This window comes from Oryctolagus cuniculus, chromosome 3, assembly GCF_964237555.1.
Source record: "Oryctolagus cuniculus chromosome 3, mOryCun1.1, whole genome shotgun sequence".
Classification (NCBI taxonomy): Eukaryota; Metazoa; Chordata; class Mammalia; order Lagomorpha; family Leporidae; genus Oryctolagus; species Oryctolagus cuniculus.
Window position 1 is genome coordinate 76,124,358 of NC_091434.1, and position 25,666 is coordinate 76,150,023.

The 25,666-nt window shown below is 37.2% G+C and overlaps 1 protein-coding gene across 8 annotated transcripts in view; it reads right to left on the bottom strand.

Moving 5' to 3' along the window:
- SCN2A (sodium voltage-gated channel alpha subunit 2) overlaps positions 1 to 25,666 on the bottom strand; it is a 132,472-nt gene that overhangs the window by 62,292 nt on the left and 44,514 nt on the right. For 2 of the 8 annotated variants that reach the window (XM_002712241.3, XM_008258692.2), the window contains exons 2-11: positions 20,580 to 20,897; positions 19,605 to 19,723; positions 11,082 to 11,171; positions 10,277 to 10,405; positions 9,617 to 9,708; positions 8,472 to 8,744; positions 6,514 to 6,577; positions 4,901 to 5,042; positions 4,444 to 4,650; positions 2,538 to 2,825 (exon numbers count right to left, since the gene is read on the bottom strand). In XM_002712241.3, coding sequence (XP_002712287.1) covers positions 2,538 to 2,825; positions 4,444 to 4,650; positions 4,901 to 5,042; positions 6,514 to 6,577; positions 8,472 to 8,744; positions 9,617 to 9,708; positions 10,277 to 10,405; positions 11,082 to 11,171; positions 19,605 to 19,723; positions 20,580 to 20,846 — 1,671 coding nt within the window. In that variant the 5' untranslated portion in view covers positions 20,847 to 20,897. Of the gene's footprint in view, positions 1 to 2,537; positions 2,826 to 4,443; positions 4,651 to 4,900; positions 5,043 to 6,513; positions 6,578 to 8,471; positions 8,745 to 9,616; positions 9,709 to 9,803; positions 9,896 to 10,276; positions 10,406 to 11,081; positions 11,172 to 18,598; positions 18,746 to 19,604; positions 19,724 to 20,579; positions 20,898 to 22,531; positions 22,673 to 25,666 lie in introns of those variants that run through there. The other 6 variants (XM_002712242.3, XM_008258694.2, XM_008258693.3 and 3 more) reach the window with 5 other exon arrangements.

Here is a 25,666-nt window from a genome sequence, read left to right on the forward strand (position 1 = left end):
ACATAGATAAGACAAATTAAGTGTTTGCATACTGGAAAATATTACATGACTCATTGTTTCATAGTTGGACATTTATCTAAGTCATTGGAAAGGTATAACTGAGGGCTTCTGTGGTGACTGCTGGTGGCATTCCAGCACCCTGTATTGGTTCACTGTCTTCTATTTTTCTTCTCCTTTTTATCCCTTTCTTATTTTTATAATGGTTGTCTCTCATTTTCTCCTACTTTCTCATGCCGTAACATAGTCAAAAGTATGCTCATAACATTGTTCTGTCCTAGTATTAGCACTTAGAACTGAACTTTTTGCTAGAACCTTTCTCCAGAAGTTAATTCCACTTAGCAATTCAAAGCAAAACAATTAAATACAGTTACATCTTTTGTAGCCTAGAATACACCCTGTAAAAGCCCTTTGGTATCCACACCCTGATGTAGATTTCACCATAGAAGAAAGTAAAATGAATCTTGCTAGTAGGTCTGTTTAATTATATTACAGGAAACAGCCTCTCCGCTTCCTTTTCCATATTTATAATAGTCTTCAATAAGAAATTAAACAAATCAAGATGGAAAAAATCTACATCATTCTTTCCCTGCTTTTCACTCCTCTATCTCAAGAAATCTGAAGAACACCATATTTACAAACACCTGGCTTTTTCACTAAGAATCTGATGCTAATCATTTAGAATTTTCTAAATTTTTGACATCGTCTCTGCAGTTATTTATTTATGAGAGAGACAGAGTGCTCTACCATTTGCTGGTTCAGTCCCCGAATGTCCCTGATGACTGAGACTGAGACTGGTGAAAGGCTGGAACCAGGAACTCAGTCCAGATGGCAGGAACCTAATTACTTGAGCCATCACTGCTTCCCAATATACCTTGAATTAGCAGGAAACAAATCAGGATCCAGAACTAGGATTTGAACCCCCATACGTTGATATTGTACGTGGGTGTACTATTTGATGCCTGAATTGCTGGGCTAAACTGCTGACTTGCTAGTCCACTGTTACAACCTCACTCTACTGAACATTTGCTTTTGCTTATCCAATGTTCATTTTTCTTCTTTTGACAGTACCCTGAGGAATTCTCCTCAGCTCCCAGACAAGGACATTTGAGAGACACTAAACCCAGTCCATGGATCCAGCAGTGGGAGAATGCCCTACTTTCCAGTCAGTCGGTGCACTTCATTTATCCATCTGTAGAGAATGGTCTAACCTTGGGCATAGGATTCTGCTTCTCATCAAGAGAGTTTGTACAGTTGTTCAGAAATCTGCTTTCTTCTTGTGGTTATAGAAAATATTAGGGCTGCAGTGAGCATCTTGCTACTATATGGGAGAGACTTGGACAGGGGAGAACTGGCCACAGTGACATGTTTTAAGATATGGGATCCAGTCATGCCTAAAACTTCTTAAGGATATTATTTACATGAGAAAATCATAATCTTGCAGCAAATGTCTACTTTACATTTATCTTTTCAATATGAAAGCATAAATGGTTTTCAACACTCTGCTTTCCATCATGTCACTACAAAACAGCTGCTTTAAAAATATTTTAAGGGCACAAGCCCTTGCAAAATTGACAAAAGCTGTGGGCCTTTCATCACTATTACCCAGGTTAAATGTCCCTACTTGGTTTGACCTTTTCAGTATCACTTCCAAGGCTTGTAGGGTGGGGTTGTCCAACTTCAGGATAATATCTCTCGCTCGCTCTTTCTCTTTTTCTCTCTCTCCCTCCCTCTTTCCATGCTTCCTTTTCTCTTTCCCTCTCCATCTACCCAGTCATTTGCTTCGCTATTTTTTTTTTTCAGGTACAAAACAAGTCTATCAGTATTGTTACACAGAAACTGCTTAAGAAACAAACATCAAATCGCACTAGACATGTCCTGCCTTAGCTGAGGCATCTGGTGGCCAATTTTTGTAGTATATAAATCAAGCTATTCTTTGAATGCAAGTCTAATTTTTAACTGGAGACACAAATAACCAAGGATGATTAAACACCACTATTCATTTAATGTTATGAATCTTTTTTAGTGCCTGTCCACCCAAGAATTTGGTGACATTTTTGGAAATGTTTTTCTTCAGTTCCCTTTGAAGCAAGGGGAGGGCATATGTACTTTGCGTATGAAGTTTGCCTGAGGTTGGAACAACCACACACATGATCTGAGGGGACTGAGGGCTTCCAGGTCCACTTCTGTGCTTGTGTCATCCAGAAAAATCTACAGCTCACTGGGTCAAGACACAGCAGGTAATAAGAGACGGGAGCCATTTACCGATAATTTCTCACATAAAATATTGCCTGGGGAAGCTCAAGTCTTTAACAAGACCTGAAAAACACAAACCTTCCCCAGCCCAATGCAATCTAAAAATTCCTTTCTGGGATTCCACCATACCGTAAAATTTGCAAATTCTCTGAGGTGACACCTGAAACACGGATGTCGTTACCACTCAGAGAGCATTGTGTCATGCAAGGGAAAGGCGTCTTTCTCTCCACCAAATTCTGGCACATCATTAAATAGTAATGGTTTATATCATCTGGTATTTTTACCTGGTGTGGAGAAGAAAATCTCTTTTCATATGTCAGCCTACTTCCTTCTAAGGAAAAACGGAAACCTTTTCTTCTTATGCTGTCTTCGGATTCAGATTTTCGGACTCCATCTTCCTTCTCTTCTTCTCCAGACTGTTCTTTTTGCTTCTTTTTCTTTCTTCTGTTTTTCAGCTCTTTCTCACTTTTGGAGCTCAACTTTGATGCTACTGAAGAACTCTCTGAGAAAACGCCAACGCCCCCGGCACCACTGAATTCCCTTGATTCAGCAGAAGCTGCAGCAGCTGCTGCCTAGAAGGGCCCAAACAAATGGTTACTGAATATACATTTTTTGAAAAAATCCATGTTCTTGCTTAATTTATCTTTATAAGAATTTTTATTAAAGAAATACACAGAGAGAGAGAGAGAGAAAAAGAGAAAGTTCACATCTGTTGGTCTTCCCCAAATGCCTGCAACATCCCAGGGTGGCATGGAACCCAATCACTTGAGTCATGGTCACTGCTTTAGGATTTGCAGCAGTAGAAAGTGGAAATCTGGAACAGGAATTCAACCCAGGTACTCCAATGTAGGACCCAGATGTCTAATACTAGGCTAAAATTTCACACTTAATATCATGAATATGATCTTAAAAAGCAGTTGTTTAATGATTTGAAAGACAGTGTATTGTCATTAGGCCAATCAAAGTAAACACAAATAGGCCTGTGAACGATGTTACATATGACTCTAATGAAAAGCATCAACCTGTGGGCTCATATAAATTTTCCTAATATCTAGTAAGATGAATAATAAATGCAAATATCTTGACAATTTTTATATGACTTAATCAGTATTTAAGAAGGAAGAATTTTAAGAATTAGAGGTTTTCCATTTAAACCTTATAGACATGTGCCTTCCAACACACTTACAACTGGCAATGACTGTCAGTTCCAGTCTGCATTATTTAATTTAATTCAGTCGGTGTTTTATTCTAAAGAGCTTTTCCCTCCTTGATTTAAATTGACTGTTTCTGAAGACTGCATATTACATATTATATATTGGGGAATTACAGATCATAGTATTTGCATGGATTTGTAAGTTATAATAGGACAGTCTTTGAAACACTACAGTGTTCAATGTCATTGCTATTGCCTTAAGATACTTTATTGGTCTGGCCATTATTATGTATTTAAGCAAATTCAATGACAAAAGGAAATAACCCTCAACATTCAAGGGAAGTCAAAAGTAGTCTGTTGGATTACTTAAAGCCATTAAATCAAGCAAGCAAAATTAGTAAACTCTTGCCTTATTTTGAAAACTCAAGTCCAAATGAAAAGATCTATAGCATACAAGGCAATTCTGTCACTGTTTACATACACTTGCATCCTACACAACCCATAAACTTGCATTTGTATACTTCATATAGAGGAGAGCAAATGTTGATAAGGTATTTGCCTTTCCAGACTTAAGAAATAATCTTCTCTATTCAACACTGGTTTTCTGACCTTTCCATCTCTAGCAATACCCCTGTAATGAAGAAGCAATTGCAACCAAACTCTTCTTCCCCAAAAGTTTACAATAATATTTAATGAAGAACATGTAGGTCTGCCTACTTTGTGAGTGTGAGTAAACGAAGGTGTTGATAGTTACGTTCCTCAAGGGATCACATGGGAGGGGAACAAAGCCAATAAAACAATTATAATTCTCCATGTTTTGATGCTGGTGGTTTTGATACATATTTATATTTATATCAATATTACTGACAGTAATCACCAAAATAAAGTAATAATTTCTTGAACCAAACAGGCTCCCATAATTAACCAAACACATAGCACATCATTTCTAATGTCAACTACAATGTCACTGACTGCAACATTAATGTCACAGCATTGAGGAAATGAAAGAAAAAGGGCTCTTTGCTTGCTAACCATACCTGAGCTTCTTCTTGTTGCTTTTTCAACTGTTCAAGCATCTGTTGAAACTCAGCTTCTTTCTGCTCAGCCTCTTCCAGTGTTGCCTGATTCTGCTCCTCATAGGCCATGGCCACCACAGCCAGGATCAGGTTTATCAGGTAGAATGAGCCCAAGAAAATGACCAGCACAAAAAATATCATGTATGTTTTTCCAGCAGCACGTAATGTCTGTAAAAATTAAGAGGATATTTTAACAAATATATAGGATGTCACAAACTAAAACTCTAAGTAATAAAATAATCTATAGTACTTCTCATGATTTTAGTACTACACGCTTCCTAGAAAAACTTTTTTAATATGTTCTCACTGATTGATAAAGGTTTAATAAAAGATTCTATAACAAAATATTATACAGCAAATCTCTTCATCTTATTACTTCATGATTTTATTACTTCAGAATTATTTTGTCTCTTCTCACCAGTTGATAAAGGTTTTCCCAAAAGTCTTGAGTCATGAGACGAAATAAGGACAAGAAGGCCCAACTAAAGGTATCAAAGCTTGTATAGCCATAGTTGGGGTTTCTACCAGCCTTCACACAGATGTATCCTTCTGGACATTGTCTATAATTGGATTGGAGGAAAAAGAGGAATTCAGTAGCAGGAAATCTGCTCATTGGCTTTTGTGTTCTTATAGATAACCATATATTTTATACAAGCACTATGGAAACATATTTCTCTTTCCTTACCCGTAGTTAACACACCACTGTGTAGAATAATCCAAGTAATAACAGTATCTATTGAGTGTATTTTGTGGATTGTTCTGTGATTGTAATTGACATATTACTGTATTATGTTTTCATATAAAAACAATCATTTCTTCACTAGCATCTCCTGGAACTCGTGGACATGACCACACAAATAGGTATACAGGAACAAAGTTGATTTTCACTGAACATATCTTGAGTCAGATATATGTATGAGTGTGGGGTAGAATTCAGAGTTAAATAGTTGAATACTGGATGGAGTACATTAAGAGGAGAAAATAATGGTATAGTCAAGATTTCATTATACGACCTTAAAGATCAAGCAGACCAGACCTTAACATGGTGCCTTATATGGCTGGACTAAATGATTTTGAGCAAGTTTTCTAATCTTGCTGATCTTCAGGTACCTCACATGTAAGAAAGAGCTAATATCAGACATGCCTCACCAATTCTCAAGCAGTGAATAGGACATCTATACAAAGTATTTAATATCATGAAGATAAGAAATTAAAATCAGTCAGTTTTGCTTATCACTGGCATCTGGATATAAAGGTAGTACAATTTTTATGTTGTATGTATTAGTTACTGATGTATACAATATCATCTTCTATAGAAAGAACTTTTGTCTTTGCTTCAAAAACCTTGCCAAATAGCTAAAGGTAAACATTTCTCTGAATTTCCCTAGGATTTAGCTCCATGTACCAGGCTTCTTAATGACAAAGGCTTGAATGATATCAATTGTAATAATTAAAAGCAGCTGTTAATATATGTCCCTTAACCCACTGAATCCCCATGGCAACCCTATAATATTATCATTTATCATAAGAGGAAACTAAGAAAGGATAGGTGACTGCACATGATGGAATCAAAGTTTGAATCTATGTGGACTCTTCAGGCTTTGCTCTTAACCACTCTGCTAAAATGTTCGGGGCATATACTGATCATGAGTCAACCTTGTCTTTAGCATTCATACATTTTCAGCCATGGAGAACACATTAGCAAATGCTAAATTTCACACTTACAGAAATATGTGCTTATGAATTCTATTAACTTAAGCTTCTTATGTATATGTACTGCTTTTCTCTATTTTCCACTGAACTAATTTGGAAGATTAGACGTGACCTAGTATAGAAAAATAATTGCTGCATAAGAGTGTGTGAAGGAGGTGAGAATCCACACTTATCCGGCTATTCTGAGAGTCAGCATGAAGGGGAATTTATGGAGGACGTTGAATGAAGAGGGAGTGGGGGTTGAACAGGTGGGAGGTGGCAGAATATTTAGGCTGATAGAGCAACACGGACTGAACCTCAACAGGAAGCACAACTTACCCTGCATCTGAGCTGTTGCCACAAAGCAGAGCATCATTTTGTCCTTCCAAAAAATAAAAGTGACCTATTTGAAGAGCAATGATAGAATCATTTAAAAAATCTTTGAAACATTTCACAAGTAATCTTAGGCTTTTGAAAAACATTGAAAGATAAAAGATTTAGATACAGTCTATTTTGTGATAGAAAGAATATATGGAGCCATGTTGTGGCACAGCTGGTAAAGCCACTGCCTGCAGTCCCTACATCCCTTTTGAGTGCCAATTTGAGTTCCAGCTGCTCTACTTCTGATCCAGCTCCCTGTTAATGCACCTAGGAATTCAGTGGAGGATGGCAAGTGCTTGGACTCCTCCACCCACATAGGAGACCTGAAAGAAGTTCCTGGCTCCTAGCTTCTGGTTTTTAACTGGCCCTATCTGTTGCAGATATTTGGTGAGTGAACTGACAGATGGAAGATCTCTCTGTCCCTCCCCATCCCTCTCTATAATTCTGACTTTCAAGTATATAAATCAATCTTTTCTTTAAAAAATAATATATAAGTGACCGTTTAATAAATATAATATTTGGGTGATTGCCTTTATCATCTAAATCATGAGTTATCTTTCCAACATAAAAATAGAAAAAAAAGACATCAGACCAGGTGATTTAAACAAATATTTAAGAATTATAATCTTCATTTCAGACACAGAGAGCAAGCAGGGTGGGGAAGAGACAGAGAGAGAGAGAGAGAGAGAGAGAGGGAGAGAGATAGAGATAGCGAGCTCACATCTCATAGTTCATTCTCCAAAAATCTGCAACTAGGAACGGGTCAAGGCAGAGCCCAGAGCTGGAAACTCAATCCAGGTCTCCCACATGGGTGACAGTGACCCAAGTACATGAATCATCACCAGCTGCCTCCCAGGGTGTACTTAACAGGAAGCTATAATCAAGAGTGGAGTCAGGACTCAAACCCAAGCACTCGGATATGGGTTGTGGATGTCCAAACCAGTGTCATAAATGCTAGGCCAAATCCCTGCCATAAATGTGGACTTAGAAATCCATCTGAAGGAAACACAAATAGGAAAAAGTTTTACAAACAAAGATTGTCATTATGCAGCTATTATAATATTATTCAATGGGCAATGCCATAATGAATGGAACAAATTATTTCCTTTACTCATTTATCCAATGAATCTTATTATCTCAATTATAAATCATCATAACTCATTAAATAGGAAAATACTGTGAGAGTGATGTAATTTCACATGGTTCTTAAAAACATGTAGAGCATGGAAAAATACCCCAGTAGAGTATTAATAATCAAGAGACCAATCAATACTAGCTAGCTAAGAGTACATGGAGAGAGAGATACATCCAAATGGCAAAAGGGCTGGCTTCAGTGATAAAGTTTATTTGGATGTCCATGCCTAAAATCAAATCAAACCACACTGATAAACCAGTATAATACAAAGACTGACAACAAAGGGATAAATCGGAATATTAGTAAATGAATAGCTGAGTCGAGTTACTTAACTTTCTGATTTCACAATGTATTGCAATCAATACATATATTGAGTCAATCAAATAAGACCAAAATCTGCTACTCCCCCACTACATATTATTCTTAACAACACATTTCAGCATAATACATTACATAGTTTAAACTACTAACTTCTTTATTAAATCTACTAAAAACTCCTGATCAATGCCTACCAAACAATTTTTGTGTATACAGTATGATATAAAATTGCTTTCAACCCTGGGTTAGGGAAAGATGACATGTTTTCCTACAGTAATGTTTATTGTGAACTGACAGAAAAGTGAAAAGGAGTAAAGTATCACTTGATTTCCCTAATACATGCACTAAGCTATTTTAAATTTGTTTATATCATTAGGTTCACATCAAGGTTGAGATACATTTCATTATATATAGCTCTTAGCATTTAAAGAATTAAATTTAATAGGTAAAAAGCATATCTTACTTTTATCCTCGATATATTCATCCCAGTTAAAAATACTCATTGTCCTATTGAAAGTGGTACCATTTCCATCCAGTGAGTTATTAAAGAAAGAAGTGACATTTATTTCAAAGGAAGAATTATCTGGGGGCCATTGCAAACACTTATTCCTCAGGTTGCCCATGAACAGCTGCAGCCCTATGAGAGCAAACACGCTCAGACAGAACACAGTCAGGATCATGACATCCGAGAGCTTCTTCACCGACTGGATCAGGGCCCCCACGATGGTCTTCAGGCCTACGGAGAAAATCAGAGGGTGGAATTAAATATGCTTTACAACAAATAATTTACGAAAAACATATCATGAGCTTGTCCTGGAAAATAAAAATGTCATGCAGAATGACAATAGTATTAGTTTAATGTTTGTGATCGAATATTTCATGAAAAGCCTGCTAGCTGGTGAAAATGAATGAAAGCAAAACCTGTACGTTCATTAGAAAACTGAATGGAAATGAATCAAATGCATATTTCCAACCACTCCTTAGAGCAAAAGAAATGATTTTGTTACTCATGCTTAAATATCAACCTTGTGTAAATATTTTGCTTTTATTTGCAGATGTCTTACTCCCTAACCCCTTATTGGATTTAAATAAGTCTATATGAATAGAGTAGTAAGAATTCATGAAGTCACTGAATTATGAGTTTATATATTTGCGGGTTCTGCAAGCTTGGGAATGGGTTAACAAAAGGAAGACATCTGAAAATTGAGCCCCATGCAGCACTCATGCTACCCCTTGCTGTTTCACTTATCTGCAGTTAAAAAGATTACCAGTTTTAGGCCTAAATGTTTATTTGCATCAGTTTGAATGTCTCTTAGTTTAGCTTCTATGCGGAAAGCTTGATGTTACGGGATGCAAACCATGTAGCCTGTTAACTGCAAATGCCTCATGCAAAAGTTGTTAAACTCAAAGGCTGATTTAGAACAGCTGTAAAGAAAGCAACGAGTAAAAAGCAAAGAATCAAATCTATCCAAATATGATGTACTGATTCTTGCCTTCTGAATGCATTTTATCTGCAATATACAACAAGCAACAAGGCTTCTGCACAAAAGCTGTGATTGTAGCACCAATGCAGCTAAAGTCAGCCTCGGTGTTTAACCTAGCTCTCACCTGGAATGACTGAAATTGTTTTCAATGCTCGGAGAACTCTGAATGTTCTCAACGCTGAGACATTGCCCAGGTCCACAAACTCTGTCACATATCTGTAATAGGGAGTTCACACACAAACACAATGACAGAACACAAGAAACAGTTGGAGATATAAGGAGCCTACCACCTTATACCAGTTTCTTCTTACCTGGGATTACAGAAATAGTTTTCAAAGCTCTCAAGACTCTGAAAGTTCGAAGAGCTGAAACATTGCCTAGGTTTACAAATTCTGTTACATACCTGTAGAATTAAATCAGAGTTATTCAGAATTTTGGGAAATCTAAGTCTACGTTGGTCTTTCATGAAGACCTTTTCAACTGCAATGAGTATGGCCATCAATTTCCCATTTAAGAGAAAAACGGCATTTTCATCTATCATAATCTTGAATATGTGGGAAACCTCATTTTAATAGTTTACAATGCTTATTGAAACCAAAGCCATGTAATTTACTGAGAGTTCCTAATTTCTCCAAACTGAATATTTGAAAGAAAAATATCTTAAATTCATTTGACAACTAAAATAATTGCTTGCTCTCCCAAAGAAAGCCACCAAGGAGAAATATGGTGTAGGCTCCCACTAGTGATTCACTCTTCCAGGTAGAAAATGTATTAAGATACTTACGCAAAAGTAATGACTGTGAAATCCAGCCAATTCCATGGATCCCGTAGAAATGTGAAATCTTCTAAACAAAAGCCCCTTGCAAGTATTTTAATAAGTGATTCAAAAGTATAAATTCCTGTAAAGGTGTACCTGAGAGAAAATAGCCAAGCTCACATTAAATAATAATTTATATGTACATGTCATAAAGGTAACTTAATAAATGAAAATTAGAGGATTCCACATTGGTCTTCCTGTGATACAGAACTTAAGTAGAGGTTAAGACAAAAAGGTGCATTAAACTCTGAAGGATATTCCCACTGTAAATAAATGAACACTAAGCTTTCCATACAAATTAATTTAAAAAATTTAAATAATATAATTCTAAGTGAAGATAAAATCTGAAAATATATTGACTCGGTCAGTTTTAAGCAAATAGACACTAATATAAAAATGAATGAATCATTTGTGCTTCATAAAACATGCACTATTGAGATCCATGAAATACGTACTACTAAAATACAAACTGGGTATAATAAGAACATTGAAATTAGGTATAATTTTAATCAGAAGATACTAATAAGCACTGTACAAAACTCACAAGGAAGACAAAGGGTTACAAATTCTGACAGTCAAAATGGTATAGTTAGAGCAAATGCCTGTGCCACTGCAAGCCATCACAGAGCAAATTAGCACTTTAAATGCATTTGAATTAATGTCTGCTTCATGATTTGGTGAAAACAAAGATGAAGTCTCCAGATGTTAATAGCACAATTTGAAACAGAAAGGGAAGCCCAAACTGTAAGGTATTTTTAAAATTTTTACTTACTCCACATTCTTTGTCCAGTCTGGAGGGTTACTCATGGTCATAAACACACAGTTGGTTAGAATAGTGCACATAATGAGCACATTGAATAAAGTAGAAGAATATCGTCAAGGAAGACAAAGGTTAATGGAAATCTTACTTTCATGCACTACTGTGCCTTCATCTGAAATCATGAAGTTTAAAACAATTCATGCTTATTATTAATTTATGCTACTCTTTTATAATTGAGCTTTTCCGTTTCTGTAATTCAATGACCCTTTATCTAAAACACATCTCAAGTCAAACTATGAGGTTATTTAGAGGCTTTATAGGTACTTCTGGTAATTATAAAGATTTAATGCAAAGAAAGAGTTCATTTGTTGATAATATATCAACATAAGTTTTCTTAGTGACAGAGTCAGTTGAACAGCTACAAGTTTACTATGCATATAAGCGCTGGCAAAAATTCATCAAGAGGATTTGAGTAATTAATTTAATGTATTATAACTTGATTCTGAAAGTCATGTCAGTGGGAGGTCTTATAATAAGCTCCTTTCTAATTGGGGTGTATAATATACTATAATTGCTCATAAAATTCTGAAGTGTGAGACTAGAGGGTAGTGTTAGCACTGGCATTTCTTGGGTTTATGATTGAGTCAAATTATTTATTAAGTTCCCAGGGACTTAGTTGACCTGATTATAAAAGCAAGAAAAAAATAACCATTCCATTGAATTGCTGTGGAGATCTAATTAAAAATTAGTAAATCTCCTATAACTTAACATACATGGTACATGGTAGATGCTCAAACAATTGCTTTTCTTATGACCTGAATCATAGAGAACACTGTAACAATACCTGGTTTGGTTTATTCCATCAGACTTTGCCATTAGAGGTATAGCCAATGTCTTATACTTTCCTTTACATAGAAAAAAATTATGAAAAACTGTTTCCAAAGTATTCAGTAGCTAGATAATTGAAATGATTTTCTTTCATATTTAAGAAAAAAACACAATAAGGACTCAGGTTCAATTATATAAAGAAGCCTCCTTTATCAATGTGACAATCTAAAAAACTTCAAAGATGGAATAAATACTATTTATATTCCTTCTCATTGTTTATTTTTGTTATAAATCATCACATTACTTGCATATAGCAAACCATAACCCTGATTTCAACCACAATACAACAGGATGGTGAGTAACCTACATTGTGTTAATCTATAATGGAAATTCCTTTGCATCTATAATCTGTTTTAGTCAAAAGAGCATTGATTTTTCCTTTTTAGTTGCACTGCAATAAGGCCCATCTTATTCAAATGAATCTGCATGAAAACAGTCAGAAGTGAGTGATGTGTATCAGCCACCAGAGTGCCCTACCATCAGAGAACACATAAAAACACCATTTTAGAGAAGAAACACATTGTTTCCCTTTATTGCTAAAAACAAAGATAAAAGCAAATTAAAGATAGCTTGTTATCGACATATAGAATTAGAGGATTCTTTGTTTTTGCTGGTCTGCTAGGTTCTACTGGGAAAGATCACACTCCTTGGCTGATGGGTACCATTCTAATGCATGATCATAACCTCAACAGTCATCAACACAGTCTTGTATTCTCCCACTTGGCTCTGGCTCCTACTCTTTGTAAGGAAAATTTCAAATATTCTGCCCTTTCCTAAGCTTCCAATCTGTTTTTCTTCCTTCTCCCTATTTCAAGTTGATGACCTCATTTCTTTCTTTACAATGAGAAAAGATAGCATTAGTATCCCCAAAATCCCATTCCCAAACTGATCACATCTGGACCTATCCATCTCTCCTTACTGTTACAATGGGGAAGTTTTCAATCCATGGACACCTGCCACCGTTTCAGAATACTTCAACAATCTTTTGTCTATTCCTTATCTGTAAGTCTCCAACTTTATTGATTTTTTTCCTGTTAACACAAACTTGTTTAAGTCCCTCCTATCTAGAGGAAAAAGAAAAAGAATTCTCTCCTGGAACCCACAATCCTCTGACTTTTAGGACCCTACCTCTCTCATCCATTTCACACCTGAATTTCTTGAGAGAACTTTTTTTCTCTTTTATGTCTCCCTAATCTGCATGTTCAATAAAGCACCAATTACTGTCAATTCTACCTACTATTTCTGGATCCAGTTCACTTCTTTTCATCCAACATCACTTTGTGATCCAAGTTTCCCTCAAGACTAACAACCAAGACAAGTAGTCCAACTTGATCACTGCAATTTCCTCTAAACTGAACTTTCTGAATCCATGTTTGACTCCTTTCAATCCATTTGTCATACTGCACCAAAACGACCTTTGTAATTGTAATTTGGATCAATTTCATAGCTATCTCCTGCTCTTAGGATAAGGAATAAATGTCTTAACAGAATCAAGATTTTAGGAGAACTGACTCCTGCACTTCTTCTTTTATATCTTTCTCTTCATTATACTATCTCCATATCAATCATTATTTTAGGTTGTTGAGTGCCATGAATGTTTCAAGTACTCTTTTTCAAACCAAGATCTTGAAATTTCCACCTCTTTTCCCCAGAAAAACTCTACTTCACTGTAGCCAATTCATATTTTTTCTGTAGTACCGAGATTGGCACATTTTGATCTACCAGCAATAGTTCTCTATAGCTCCTTTCATTTTTGCTCCAATGAAAAATTTTAATGTTAATCTTTTTACTGGACTATGACTTCTTGAGAGCAGAGACTGTGTTTATATTACTCACTAGGATAATCTTGCCATTTTGCAGTGTCAGTTGACTATTGAATTAAGCCAATTTTACAACTCATTTGTAACTAAAATGGAGTGAAAATTTTCCTTTTTAATGATTTTGATGCCGAATTTAGTGATTTAGGAAAAAAATCACAATACAACTTGAAATTTGTCTTTACATAGATTGCGTACATAAGTTTCCATATGCTTTTATAAAGACAGGGCATAGGGTAAATATATAGTAGAAATTAACAGCCTCATGAAATCTGTGTCACATAATCCATTCAATCATGGTTCTAGGACCCTTCAAAATTTTACTCTTGAGGTGAGCATTTGGCCCGATAGCTAAATGCTAGTAAGCATGCTCTCATTTCACATCAGAGTACCTGGTTTGTTTCATGGTTCTGGCTCCCAGTGCAGACTCTGACAGGCACCAGTTCAAGTATTTGAGTCCCTGACACCTGTGCTGAAGAACTGTATTGCGTTCCCAGCTCTCAGCTTCACGTGCCCACCTGCTGGCTGTTGAGGGTATTTGGGGAGTGAACAAGTAGATAGAAACTTTCTGATAACTTTAAGTACTAGTCATACGTTTATAGTTCCCAAAGTTATAGCTAGCTACAGTCCAATCCTTTCCAGAACTCCAGGTTGGCACATCAACTTCAAATCTCACTGGATGCCTATATCTCAAACGTAACATGCTCAAAATCAAACTCTTGATTTTACCCACCAAATTGGTTCATTCTGAGTCATCTCAATCTCAGTAAACAACAGTTCTATTTTTGTTTCTTGACCAGATTACACATTTAGGGTTGTGCTCAGTTCTCACTCATTTATGTCTCAATCTAAATGTCTAGAAAATCCTTTTAGCTTTTCTGCAAAATGAATCTAAATTTGATGGCCTTTCATCAACCTTGCTGTTTCCACCATAGTGCAAATCCGCATCATCTTTTACCTTCATAATTATGGTAGACCCCAGTCTGTTTTCTTGATTCCAGTCTTTCTGTCCATGCAGTCTACTCTCCATTAAGCAGCCAGAGTGATCATTTAAAATGTGAGTCAAGTCATGACACTCTTCTGCTGGGAACTCTTTAGTCATCTCCCTTCACCTTATTCAGAATGAATTTGATGTTCTCTGACCTCCAGTCTCACTGACCCCTCCATCTCATGCTTCCAGTTCCCATTATCTCACTTTTCTCCTATATGTCCATGTCTCTCTCTCTCTCTCCCTCACTTTTTGTGGATCTCTGTTCCAATTATCTATTTTCCTATGTATCACCTCTCATATGTCCTATACATCATATTTTTAAATCTCAAATACATAAAATTATTTCTTATTATTAATAAGAAATATTTCAATATTAAAAATATTTGGGGGCCAGGATTGTGGCATAGCAGGTAAAGCCACCACCTGGGATATAGGCATCCCATATGGGTACTGGTTCATGTTTTCACTGTTCCATATCCCATCCAGCTCTCTGCTAATGTCTAGAGAAAAGCAACAGGGAATGACCCCAGTGCTAGGGTCCCTGCCACCCATGTGGGAGACTTGGGTGAAGCTCTAGCCTCATGGTTTTGGCCTGGCCCAGCCCTGGCCATTGCAGCTATTTGGGGAGTGAACCAGCAGGAAAGAGATCTCTCTCTTTTTTCTTTTTTTGCTTTCTCTCTCTCTGTAACAATGACTTTCAAATAAATACATCTTTTAAAAATATATTTTTAAATATTTAAAAGTATTTTAAGTATTTAAAGATAAGTACATCTTTAAAAAATATATTTGGGGCCAACGCTATGTTGTAGTGGGTTAAGCTGCTGCCAGCAGTGCCGGCATCCCATAGGCTGTCGGTTTGAATTGCAGCTGCACCATTTAGGATCCAGCTCCCTAACAATGCACCTAGGAAAGCAGTGGAAGTGCTTGGGCCCCTGCACCCAAGTGGGAGACCTGAATGAAACTTCTGGTATTGTTCTGGCCCAGTCTTGGCCATTGCAGCCATTTAGGGGGTAAACCAACACATGGAAAATTTCTCTCCCTGTCTCTGCCTTTTCACCTCTATAACTCCATTTTCCAAATAAATTAATAAATCTTAAAAAAATGGTACCTTAAATGACTTCCATGACTCTATGATTTAAGAGTGCCTTATCACTCTTCCCTTTTTCACTGATTTATTTTTTCTTAATAGTATTATCACCAACTCACAGATGTTTTATTTGTCTATTATATTTCTCCCCCCCAAACACACACACACACAGAAACACACACATACATGAGAGCAAGGATTTGTTTTGTTCAAGGTTGCATCCGGATGCTTAGAAGAATATCTATATCTCAGTAGGTACTTGATAAGTATTTGCAAATGAAGCAATGCAACTTAATAGAAGATAAAGGAAAATGTGCGTATATCTAACTTAAAATAATAAAAGTTGACATGAAACATTTCTGGTAAGGAATTTTAGAATTTTTAACATGTTTGCTATATAGAAAATGTAACCATGCTTTATTTAAGTATCAAACAAGATAATAGGCAGATCAGAAGAATTCCAGTTTTCAAAATATGCCCCTGCAAAAATATAGTAAGAAAAGTAAACTTCTCACTTTGCCAAAATCAAGAAACAATACTAATTAGATATGTAACTGCTTCTAACCATGATAACAGCTCTTTTAGAAACTAGTCGGGATTTTTGCAGACATAGAGCTATTAGTCCAGGTTTAAAATACAACTTTTATTGTGGATGGTCTTTTATGTGGCTTTAAACTTAACGATAATAATGACATAATGGCCTCCCAGTTATGACCAAATGCACATGACAACCTTCAGGAATTTTTATTGTATGGCAAGGGCACTATGCTTAAAGTCAGAGAACCAGAATTTGAGGAATGATGGATAAAATCATTGTCAGAAGTCTATCATAAACAACAGTATTATATACATCTAAGTTTACTAGGACCTCTGATCTGTTGTGCTAGTATCACCAAAAGCCTGAAGGATTTGAGTGCCAGTACTATGACAAAGTAGGTTAAGCCACCACATGCGATGCCAACATCCCGTATTAAAGTGCCAGTTCTAGCGCTGCTTCCAATCCAGCTTTCTGCAAATGTATCTGGGAAGGCAGCAGAAGGCTCAATTAAGAGACCTGATGGATTTCTGGGTTGCTGGCTTTGGCCTGGCCCATGCTTGCTGTGTCCATTTGGAAAGTGAACCAGTGACTCTCTCCGTCTCTCTTTGTCTCTTTGTCTCTGTCTCTCTGTCTCTTTCTCTGGCTCTGCTTTCAAGTAAATATTTTTTTTGGAACACTGAAGGAATTATTTGTCTTAGACTGTTAGTCCACCTGCCTTTTCTTTTCTTACCTCTGCTCCAAGGTGAGGCATCTGAAATACATTGCTTTTTCTCAGGCAATTAGAGATTTTAAAAAAATCTTATAATCCTACACTGGAACGTATCTGTGGCTCTGAACAATCCACAAGCTTCTAGCTGAGGCAACAATTCAGTTTGGTACACATTAACACATTTACCGAGTTGACTTCTCATCTCCAATTCCATTGCTGCAGGCCTCCTAACAATGTTGCCCCTTGGAGATTTACTTCTTCTGGGAAAACTGATACAGCCCTCAAATACAGGTATTGCCAAGATTTCTAGAGAGCTCCTCTCATAACTATGTCCTCAATCCCCCAGTTTGTCTGAGCAGGAATTCTAAACCTGCCCTGGCCCTCCACCACCACAAATCTCTTTTCCAGCATGTCTTAAAGCTGGATTCATAACATCCTGGGATTTTATTGGAGCAAGATGATAGCTTTTTTGACATTTTTCTTAAAAAGAAGTATGTGATCCCCTACAAAAGTTAGCAGAAAGAAAATCTGCCCTTTTCTTTGATATTGGACTTTCTTATTTTCATCTCATCAGTAAGATGCAGAACAAAACATTTTTCTGATCAATTCAAATCTATTTTCTCCTTTTTTTTTTTTTTAATCTGATTCTCTAACCTGTAAGTCACTTGTTTATTTAGCACATCCTGTTTCAGTCTCTACTAAAAACTAAGCTTAAAGGCCAGCGCCGCGACTCACTAGGCTAATCCTCCACCTAGCGGCACTGGCACACCGGGTTCTAGTTCCGGTCGGGGCGCCGGATTCTGTCCCGGTTGCCCCTCTTCCAGGCCAGCTCTCTGCTGTGGCCAGGGAGTGCAGTGGAGGATGGCCCAAGTGCTTGGGCCCTGCACCCCATGGGAGACCAGGAGAAGCACCTGGCTTCTGCCTTCGGATAGGCGCGGTGTGCCGGCCGCAATGCGCCGGCTGTAGCTGCTACTTGGGGGGTGAACCAACGGAAAAAGGAAGACCTTTCTCTCTGTCTCTCTCTCACTGTCTAGCTCTGCCTGTCAAAAATAAATAAATAAATAAATAAATAAACAAACTATTAAATCTTAAGAACATAAAGCATAAATATCAACTGCAAATGCGCTGACGTTCATACATAATCTCAGGGGAGCTCTGCACTGGAAGTTAGTGCTGAACTTGGGAGGATAGATCATTCGTGAAGACTGCCTCTGCCACTCCACTGGGCAAGCTGGGAGGTAGGCTCTACAGGCCTGGTCCCCAGAACTGAAGCAAGTATTCTGTCTCAGGTTGCTCAGTGTCCAGAATTCTATACATCATCTAGTTCAAAATATTTTCTGGGCCTGCTGGTGGTGATGAACTTCTACACTGCCAGCCCAAAAACCTGATCCTGGGTTGATCATGTCATGGGACTTCAAGCAATGACTTTCTTTAGAAAAGACAGAACTTTAAAAGTTGTCCTGTCTGAAGCTTTGCTGAATTTGTTTACCCTGACTTACTTCTGCTTCCTGATGCTTATCATTCTGTATTCCAAGACTTCTGTGTTCTTCCTGGAAACACCCCTGTCCAGTACAGCCCCAGTCTTCCAAGCTTTTGCTTCTTTGGCTTTTCCAGGGCTGCCTGTCAGGCAGAACACTGTCCTTGGCCTGAAATAAAATATCTCATTTACCAACTACTCTATTTAACTTCAGAGCATAAATAAAATTACCTTATTCCACCAAGATGTCATCAATCACATTTCTAGGAAGCAGATATCTCAAACAGGACAGTAAAATCTAAGGTGAAGATGTATATCAATAGGCAGACAGTAAACCTTTGGGGAGAAATGATTGTAGCAATATATGTGACTGGAATAAAACAAAAGAAACAAAAAAAGAAGAATTTAAAGTAGAAAATAAATGGGAATACTGTGGGGAAAATAATCTGGGGAAATATTTTAAAGTCTGGTGTGTATACAGACTCAGTTGTAAATATTTACTAACTCAAAGCTTTCCAACGCTGAAATTCAAAGCAAGAAGTAATACAAATCAGAGCAAAATGACACAAAATTATAAAATTTAAATTATGTATATATTTTCCAAATATAAAAAGCAGTAAAGAAGTAGCACATGGAATTTATTACATTATTTAACACTATAAAATTGGAAGATTTATAGAAAGGGGTGCCTGGTAAAACAGTCCAAATTAATAAAGAAGGTAAAATATTACAAATTAATAAGATGGTAAATGGTCTAAATTAATGAAGAAATCATGGATGCAGCAAACAAATCAGAAAAGAATGGCAGAAAAAGAATAAAGAAGTAGTGAGTCAAGGAGAGAACTACTTGGAAGGTGAGGAAAAGTGATTTGCTTACCTGGGATCCCATTTTACAATATGCTAATTGTAAACAGCAAGGAAAGAGAAAAGCACATAGCATTGCCAACTACATATATTTTGAAAAATACCTGGCTCAGTATGTTGGACAGACAAGAAAAATCACATGAGTGCCATTGGAAAAAGGATATGAATGTACCAAAATCTTAATAGCTAATTTTCTAATAGGGTTGAAGGGAGTTAAAATGTACAGGGCAGGGGTGGCACTGAACCGAGAGATTGCTTTCCCTTTATTCAATACTATAAATGTCTGAAAAAGAAAACACAACACATAAAACAGAATTTAGAACATGCATTTAAGATGTTAAGAGAAATGTGAGACCACTATTTCGAAATACTGTCCTATAAAATAATATAGTAATGTACTGATTACCAACATGACACAATGACAGGGTTGTTTTCTTTCTGAGCATTATAAATCCTTCTAAATTTGATAAATGACATGAGGATCTACAGAAAATTTGTCAAAGATTTCTTAGTATTTTTATCGTTTTAACATTAGTATTTTAAACTACATTTTTAATTCACAAAAAAACATAAAAATGAAACTTTGATTACTTCTTTAGCTAGACACTTTTATCATGAAAACTTCAAGGTTTTCCAGGTGTGTCTTTCCTCAAACCCTCTTTTGGCACTGACAAATCACCTGCTTTCATTGCTTCTGTGGAGATGCATGGAAGGAAGAAAGTCTACGTGATAAAATGTAGAAGTTAGATCTGTTGCAGATCAAAGTGTTTCATAGCAAGCTACAGATTGTAAAGAGGAATTTAGATATGCTTGGGAATACAAAAAGTACATCCACCTTTTGCATTTTATATAAGAAAATAATTCGTATTCAACAAGTTAAATAGGTTTTTATCCTTCCTCAATTCCTCCACTGAGATTGTCCCTTCAGTTCTCTGCCTGTCCCAAGTTTGCAGGTTCAAATGAGGGTTTCTAAAAAACTTCTAGAACAATTGGTCTGTTACATGGCCAGGCCCACCCAGCATCCTAGTCATATTTTGCACAGAGGAGCAGAAGCTCAACATTCTTTACCATCATCCCTGAGACTCCCATAACCAGTTGGTGTATAGGGGAAAGCAAAGGCAACTTGACTAAGAACTCACTTTCTTATTAATATAGTAGGGGTCCAGGTCCTCCAGGGGCTCTGACACCATCTCTGGAGGAATGTCTCCATAAATAAATGGAAGAGATTTTCCTGCTTCCAAGTCACTATTTGGCTTTGGGCCATTTTCATCATCCTCATCCTTGCGCTCCTGCTTGGGTCTCTTGGCTTTCTCTTCTGCAATGCGTTGTTCAATAGCAGCAAGGGATTCCCTGGTAAAGAAGCGGAAGCTGTCAGGTCCTGGCGGTACCAGCACTGATTGTGCCATCTTTTCATCCTGCTCCTTTAATCACTGTTTAGCTCCTTGCATAAGAAAGTGCTACAGAAACAGGGGAGAAAAAGGCAATGACCATTAGGATTAAAGGTGAAGGTAGTAGTTACATGACACTGAGTACTGAGATAACGAATATAAACTAAGAGGGCTGCAATGTTTTACATAGAAAGCTGAATATAGCATTCGGGGAATCTCACGCACACACTCATCTGCTTGCATGGAGATCTATCTTTTACATTCAGTAGGTGTCTATGAGGTAATCTAAATCTCTCTCCCAAAATGTTTTAAGTGATTGGGCTACTTGGAGGAAAACACCCAATTCAGAGAACTCTAGAATAGAGATACTGGTTTGTGCTTGCTGTTTGACTTGTGTGACTATTTTGGCAGCCATCTTTTTAGCATTCTTTCTGAAAAAATACCAGATATCCAAAACAAGAGATGAAAGATGACACAAAATTGTAGGACCGCAGCTTTGCGAGGATCTTGCAAGTAACTGCGTTTCCCCACACTTTCTCTTTGGCCCACTTCATCAGCTTTAAACAGTTTATTCAAAGCCAATACGTCAGGTACAGGGCTCTGGAAACGCTGACATGCCAGGCTCTGGAATCCTAGGAAGATACTGCTTGAACGCAAGAGAATGGAAAAGAGCAGGAGCTGCCTGATTCTGTTTGGAACTGCTCAGAAGCTGCACAGGAAGGAACCTGGTTCCTGCCAAACTGGGCAGGAAGTCACCCACGTCAGAGGTCTGTAGCTCGGACCCCCTGGCTCAGCAACCTGCTGTTAGGTAGTGGAATTGCTTCTTAAATTAACATATTTTCAATACGTTGGGAAATACTGCAGAAATAGCCCCATTTCCTCAAATACTGCCCATTTCACAAAAACCTGGCAAAGCAGTCTGAATGCCCGTTTTAGAATTTGGACTCAAAAGCATAATAAGTTTAAGACAGTTTATCTTTAAAGCACACTTCTGTTATATGGGTCTTTGTGATAACATAAACGGTGTTTCACTAGTATTGGAATCATATTTTACTAGACCAAACCAGATAACATCAGTCATTCCAAATGTTATTTCTACACCTGGGACAGGAGTTTCTATATTATTTGAAACAATACAGATAAGAGCTTGATTTTCAAATGCCATCTGTACAAAAATGACTTAATTCACATTTTTCTTCATTTAAAAGCATCAATCTATTTTAACCCCTACCATATAGGAGTGAGAGTTGCCACTTAAATACATGAAATGCATTTTCTAAGAGTGAAATGTATTAATAACCAGTTCATTTGTGCAGTTTATACCAGAAAAGAGGGAAGCCCCAAATAACATAAACTACAGTACAGTTTCCATTTAAAAAATTCTTTGAAGTAGACCAGGACCTTTTAGCCAGCAGACTGCCCTCCCAGCATCACAGTATTTCTAAAGACATCTCTCTTTTTCCTCACGCATCCTCAGGGACCCTCATGCCCAGCGACAGGCATAGGCACGAAGATGGTCCTTGGATACTCAGGGGAGGAAACTGCCAGGCCTGGATGCTCTAATAGAAGAGGAGACATGCTAAAACATGCAGCTAGCAGCTTCGAAATGAAAGTGGTCCCCCAGCAGATTTCCCCAAGGATTCTACTGTAAAGGTAGAGAAGCATCACAGAGAAAAAGCATAATAAGAATATGAAAACATTACCCCTGCAGAATCTTTTACATTCAGAGTTTGGGGTTGATAAGCTGGCACCAAGAAGACTGCAGCTAAAATTCCATCATGCTTTAAAAAAAATTTTTTTTTTTTTTTAATTCTCCTTCAAAGACCACACCTAACTTCCTGTTAAAGGATTCTGGTAACTGAAGTAAGAACAAGCATTTCCTGTGCGGGGACTACAAAGTGGCATTTTTATAACCACCACTAGAGGGCTGGGGAGCTGTGAAGAGAAACACCTTCGCAGTGTACACAGACACAGGCCTGAAGCAGCCCCAGGCTGTCAGTGATGGAGCTCAGATGATGTGCAGGCCTTTCTTTAGAACTAGACGCAAAAACTTTGCTGGTTTCAGCTTTTAATTTTGTAAATCAGTAATTCTTCTGTTCATGTTTTCATTTGCTAGTCTAGAAATTCAATCAATATGATTACTTAAGCGACAGTAAAAGTAAGCAAATTGTGAAGCATTAAAATATAAAAATGCATATAAAATAACAATTACATTAATGAAATCCTTATATACAGTGGGATTTAAAATTTACTTCAATCCAGTGTTTGAAACCCAGTAAAGTTCTTGGCTAACTCAACAGAAATGACATTTTGCCATACAAATCAACTTTCCTTCGGGGGGAAAATCACCTAATAATACATCAATATTATTATTTTATCTTTAAGTCACCAAAAAGAATCAGGAGAAAAGTATGAATAATCCAATGATATTTTAAGTGCCAGCCTTTTATCTAACAGCACAGTTAAAATTGAAATATTTACTAAGTACCAGTCGCTGGGTTACAGTATCTTCACGTACTATATCTTTCCATTCCCCGTCCCCTCACCACAACTCTATGGGATAAACACTCCCATGATCCTTATTTGAAAACTGAACAAAGGATGCACACTGACACTGAAATTAGGAAAAGTTGCCTGAGATCATACAAACAGAATTCAAATTCAACATCTGAAACCAAAATCTGTGATCTTTATTCAGCCATAGAAAGAAACACCTGTTCATGCAAAGAAAGCCTAAAAGAAAGATTATATAAGAAGCTGTCATGACACCAATTATAATCAGAAACAGTTCCACCTATTAAATAAATATATTTTGCACATTATCTGGTTTCACCATTTTCATTAGAAAATACGGCTGTTAGAAATGATCAAGGGGAAGATGCAGCCATAAAGAATATTTTATTCACTCTAGCAGGAAGCTTTGCTTATAAGACATAGAACAGTGTACAAATTTGTTGTGGCAGGGAAAAGAAAGGGAATAAAGAAGGAAGTTGGGTTCATGGTTATTGTCAGGAGCTAGCTTTAGGCAATGGATGGCTCAAGAACTCAACTCATGCTGAACCTTTGTCTCTGCCTTCCACAGTGAAGCCTTTTCTAGGGATTCTCTCTTACTGTAGTAAGCTTCTACAACAGATCCAGCCTCCTGCGGCTGACGCTGTGGCACAGTGGGTTAATGCCCTGGCCTGAAGCACCAGCATCCCATATGGGCTCCTGTTCTAGTCCCGGATGCTCCTCTTCCAATCCAGCTCTCTGCTAATGGCCTGGGAAAGCAGTAAGATGGCCCAAGAGCTTGGGCCCTTGCATCTGCGTGGGAGACCCAGAAGAAGCTCCTGGCTCCTGGCTTCAGATCAGTGCAGCTCTGGCCATTGCGGCCACCTTTGCGACCAATTGGGGAGTGAACCATCGGATGGAAGACCTCTCTCTCTCTCTCTCTCTCTCTCTCTCTCTCTCTCTCCTCCTCCCTCTCTCTCTCTGCCTCTTTTCTCCTTGTGTAACTCTGACTTTCAAAGAAATAAATCAATCTTTAAAAAAAGAATAGATCCAGCCTCCCAACCACCAAGACTCAAATCCGATAGGAACAAAAATCCAGAGAAACCTCATTATGTCTTATGGCTCATTTGGGCCATATGTTCATCCTGAAGTAATCACTATATTTAGGGTAACGCTATCCCACGTTGGCCTTCCTGAAATCAGATGACCCATCTTGTAGTGTGGAGTAAATCTCACTTAAAACCTATGAACACTCACGGTGGCACAGAAGCATTTCTCAAAAGTAGAGTTGAGGTACTATTACTGAAAGGAGGGAGAGATTAATTTGCATTATAGTCAATACTAGCCATTTTTTTCAACACCTCAGTATCTGGAGAATGACTCTGTTTATGTATGTATGTATGTATGTATGTATCTATCTATCTATCATCTTCCACATTTGTCAACTTAGAGACCAGACGAGATATTTACAAAATTCCTTTCCCAAAGTGAGTTGACAAATCTTAATCAAATACACAAATATTTCACAAATCTCTTTGGTGAGGATCAGATTCATTCATCAAATGTTCTCAGCAATAGATAAATTTGTTATGCAAAATATTCTGGATCAAAAATAAATATGAAGCTTTACAAAGTGATTTGCAAAATACTATATATATATTGGGAGGAGATTGATCACAATAAAACACCAGAGTGTTTTACTCTTGGTCAGGGACTATTTTAAGAGCTATGAAACCATCCAATCCTTATAAACACTTGAGAAAGCCAATACTGTGGGCACCCTAACTTAAGACACAAGGAAGCTGAGGCTCTGAGAGGTTAGATAATATATGACATACATAAGTTCTCGCAACTGAAAACAGTAGAGTCAGAATTTTAGACCATGCTCGCTGGTTAAAGAATCCCGGGTTCTAATAATTATGCAATGTTTAAGACTTTTTCTGGAATCATTTACTATCAGGAGCACACCAAGATATGTGTAGTTTCTTTGAAATTATATGAACTGGAAGATCAACACTTTATCTCTCATTGATCCCAACCTAGTGAGTGTGCCTTAGAATACGTAAAAGGCAGAACACAAAATGTTTTACCAAAACCTAAAATGAACAATACCCTAATAATTTTTCTAATACCTGAATCATTATTCCATCTCAAGGAGATTTTGTGTAGCATAGATTAGAAATAAAATACAGTCTCTTGTTTCTAATAAATCAGAATGAGGTTTTCAGATATCATGCACATTATTTGTCTTCCATTTGCTCTGACTTGTTTATATCATACTGATAATTACTGCGAATTTTAGATGATATGTATTACCTGAAGATTTTGAAATTTGCGTATATTGATTT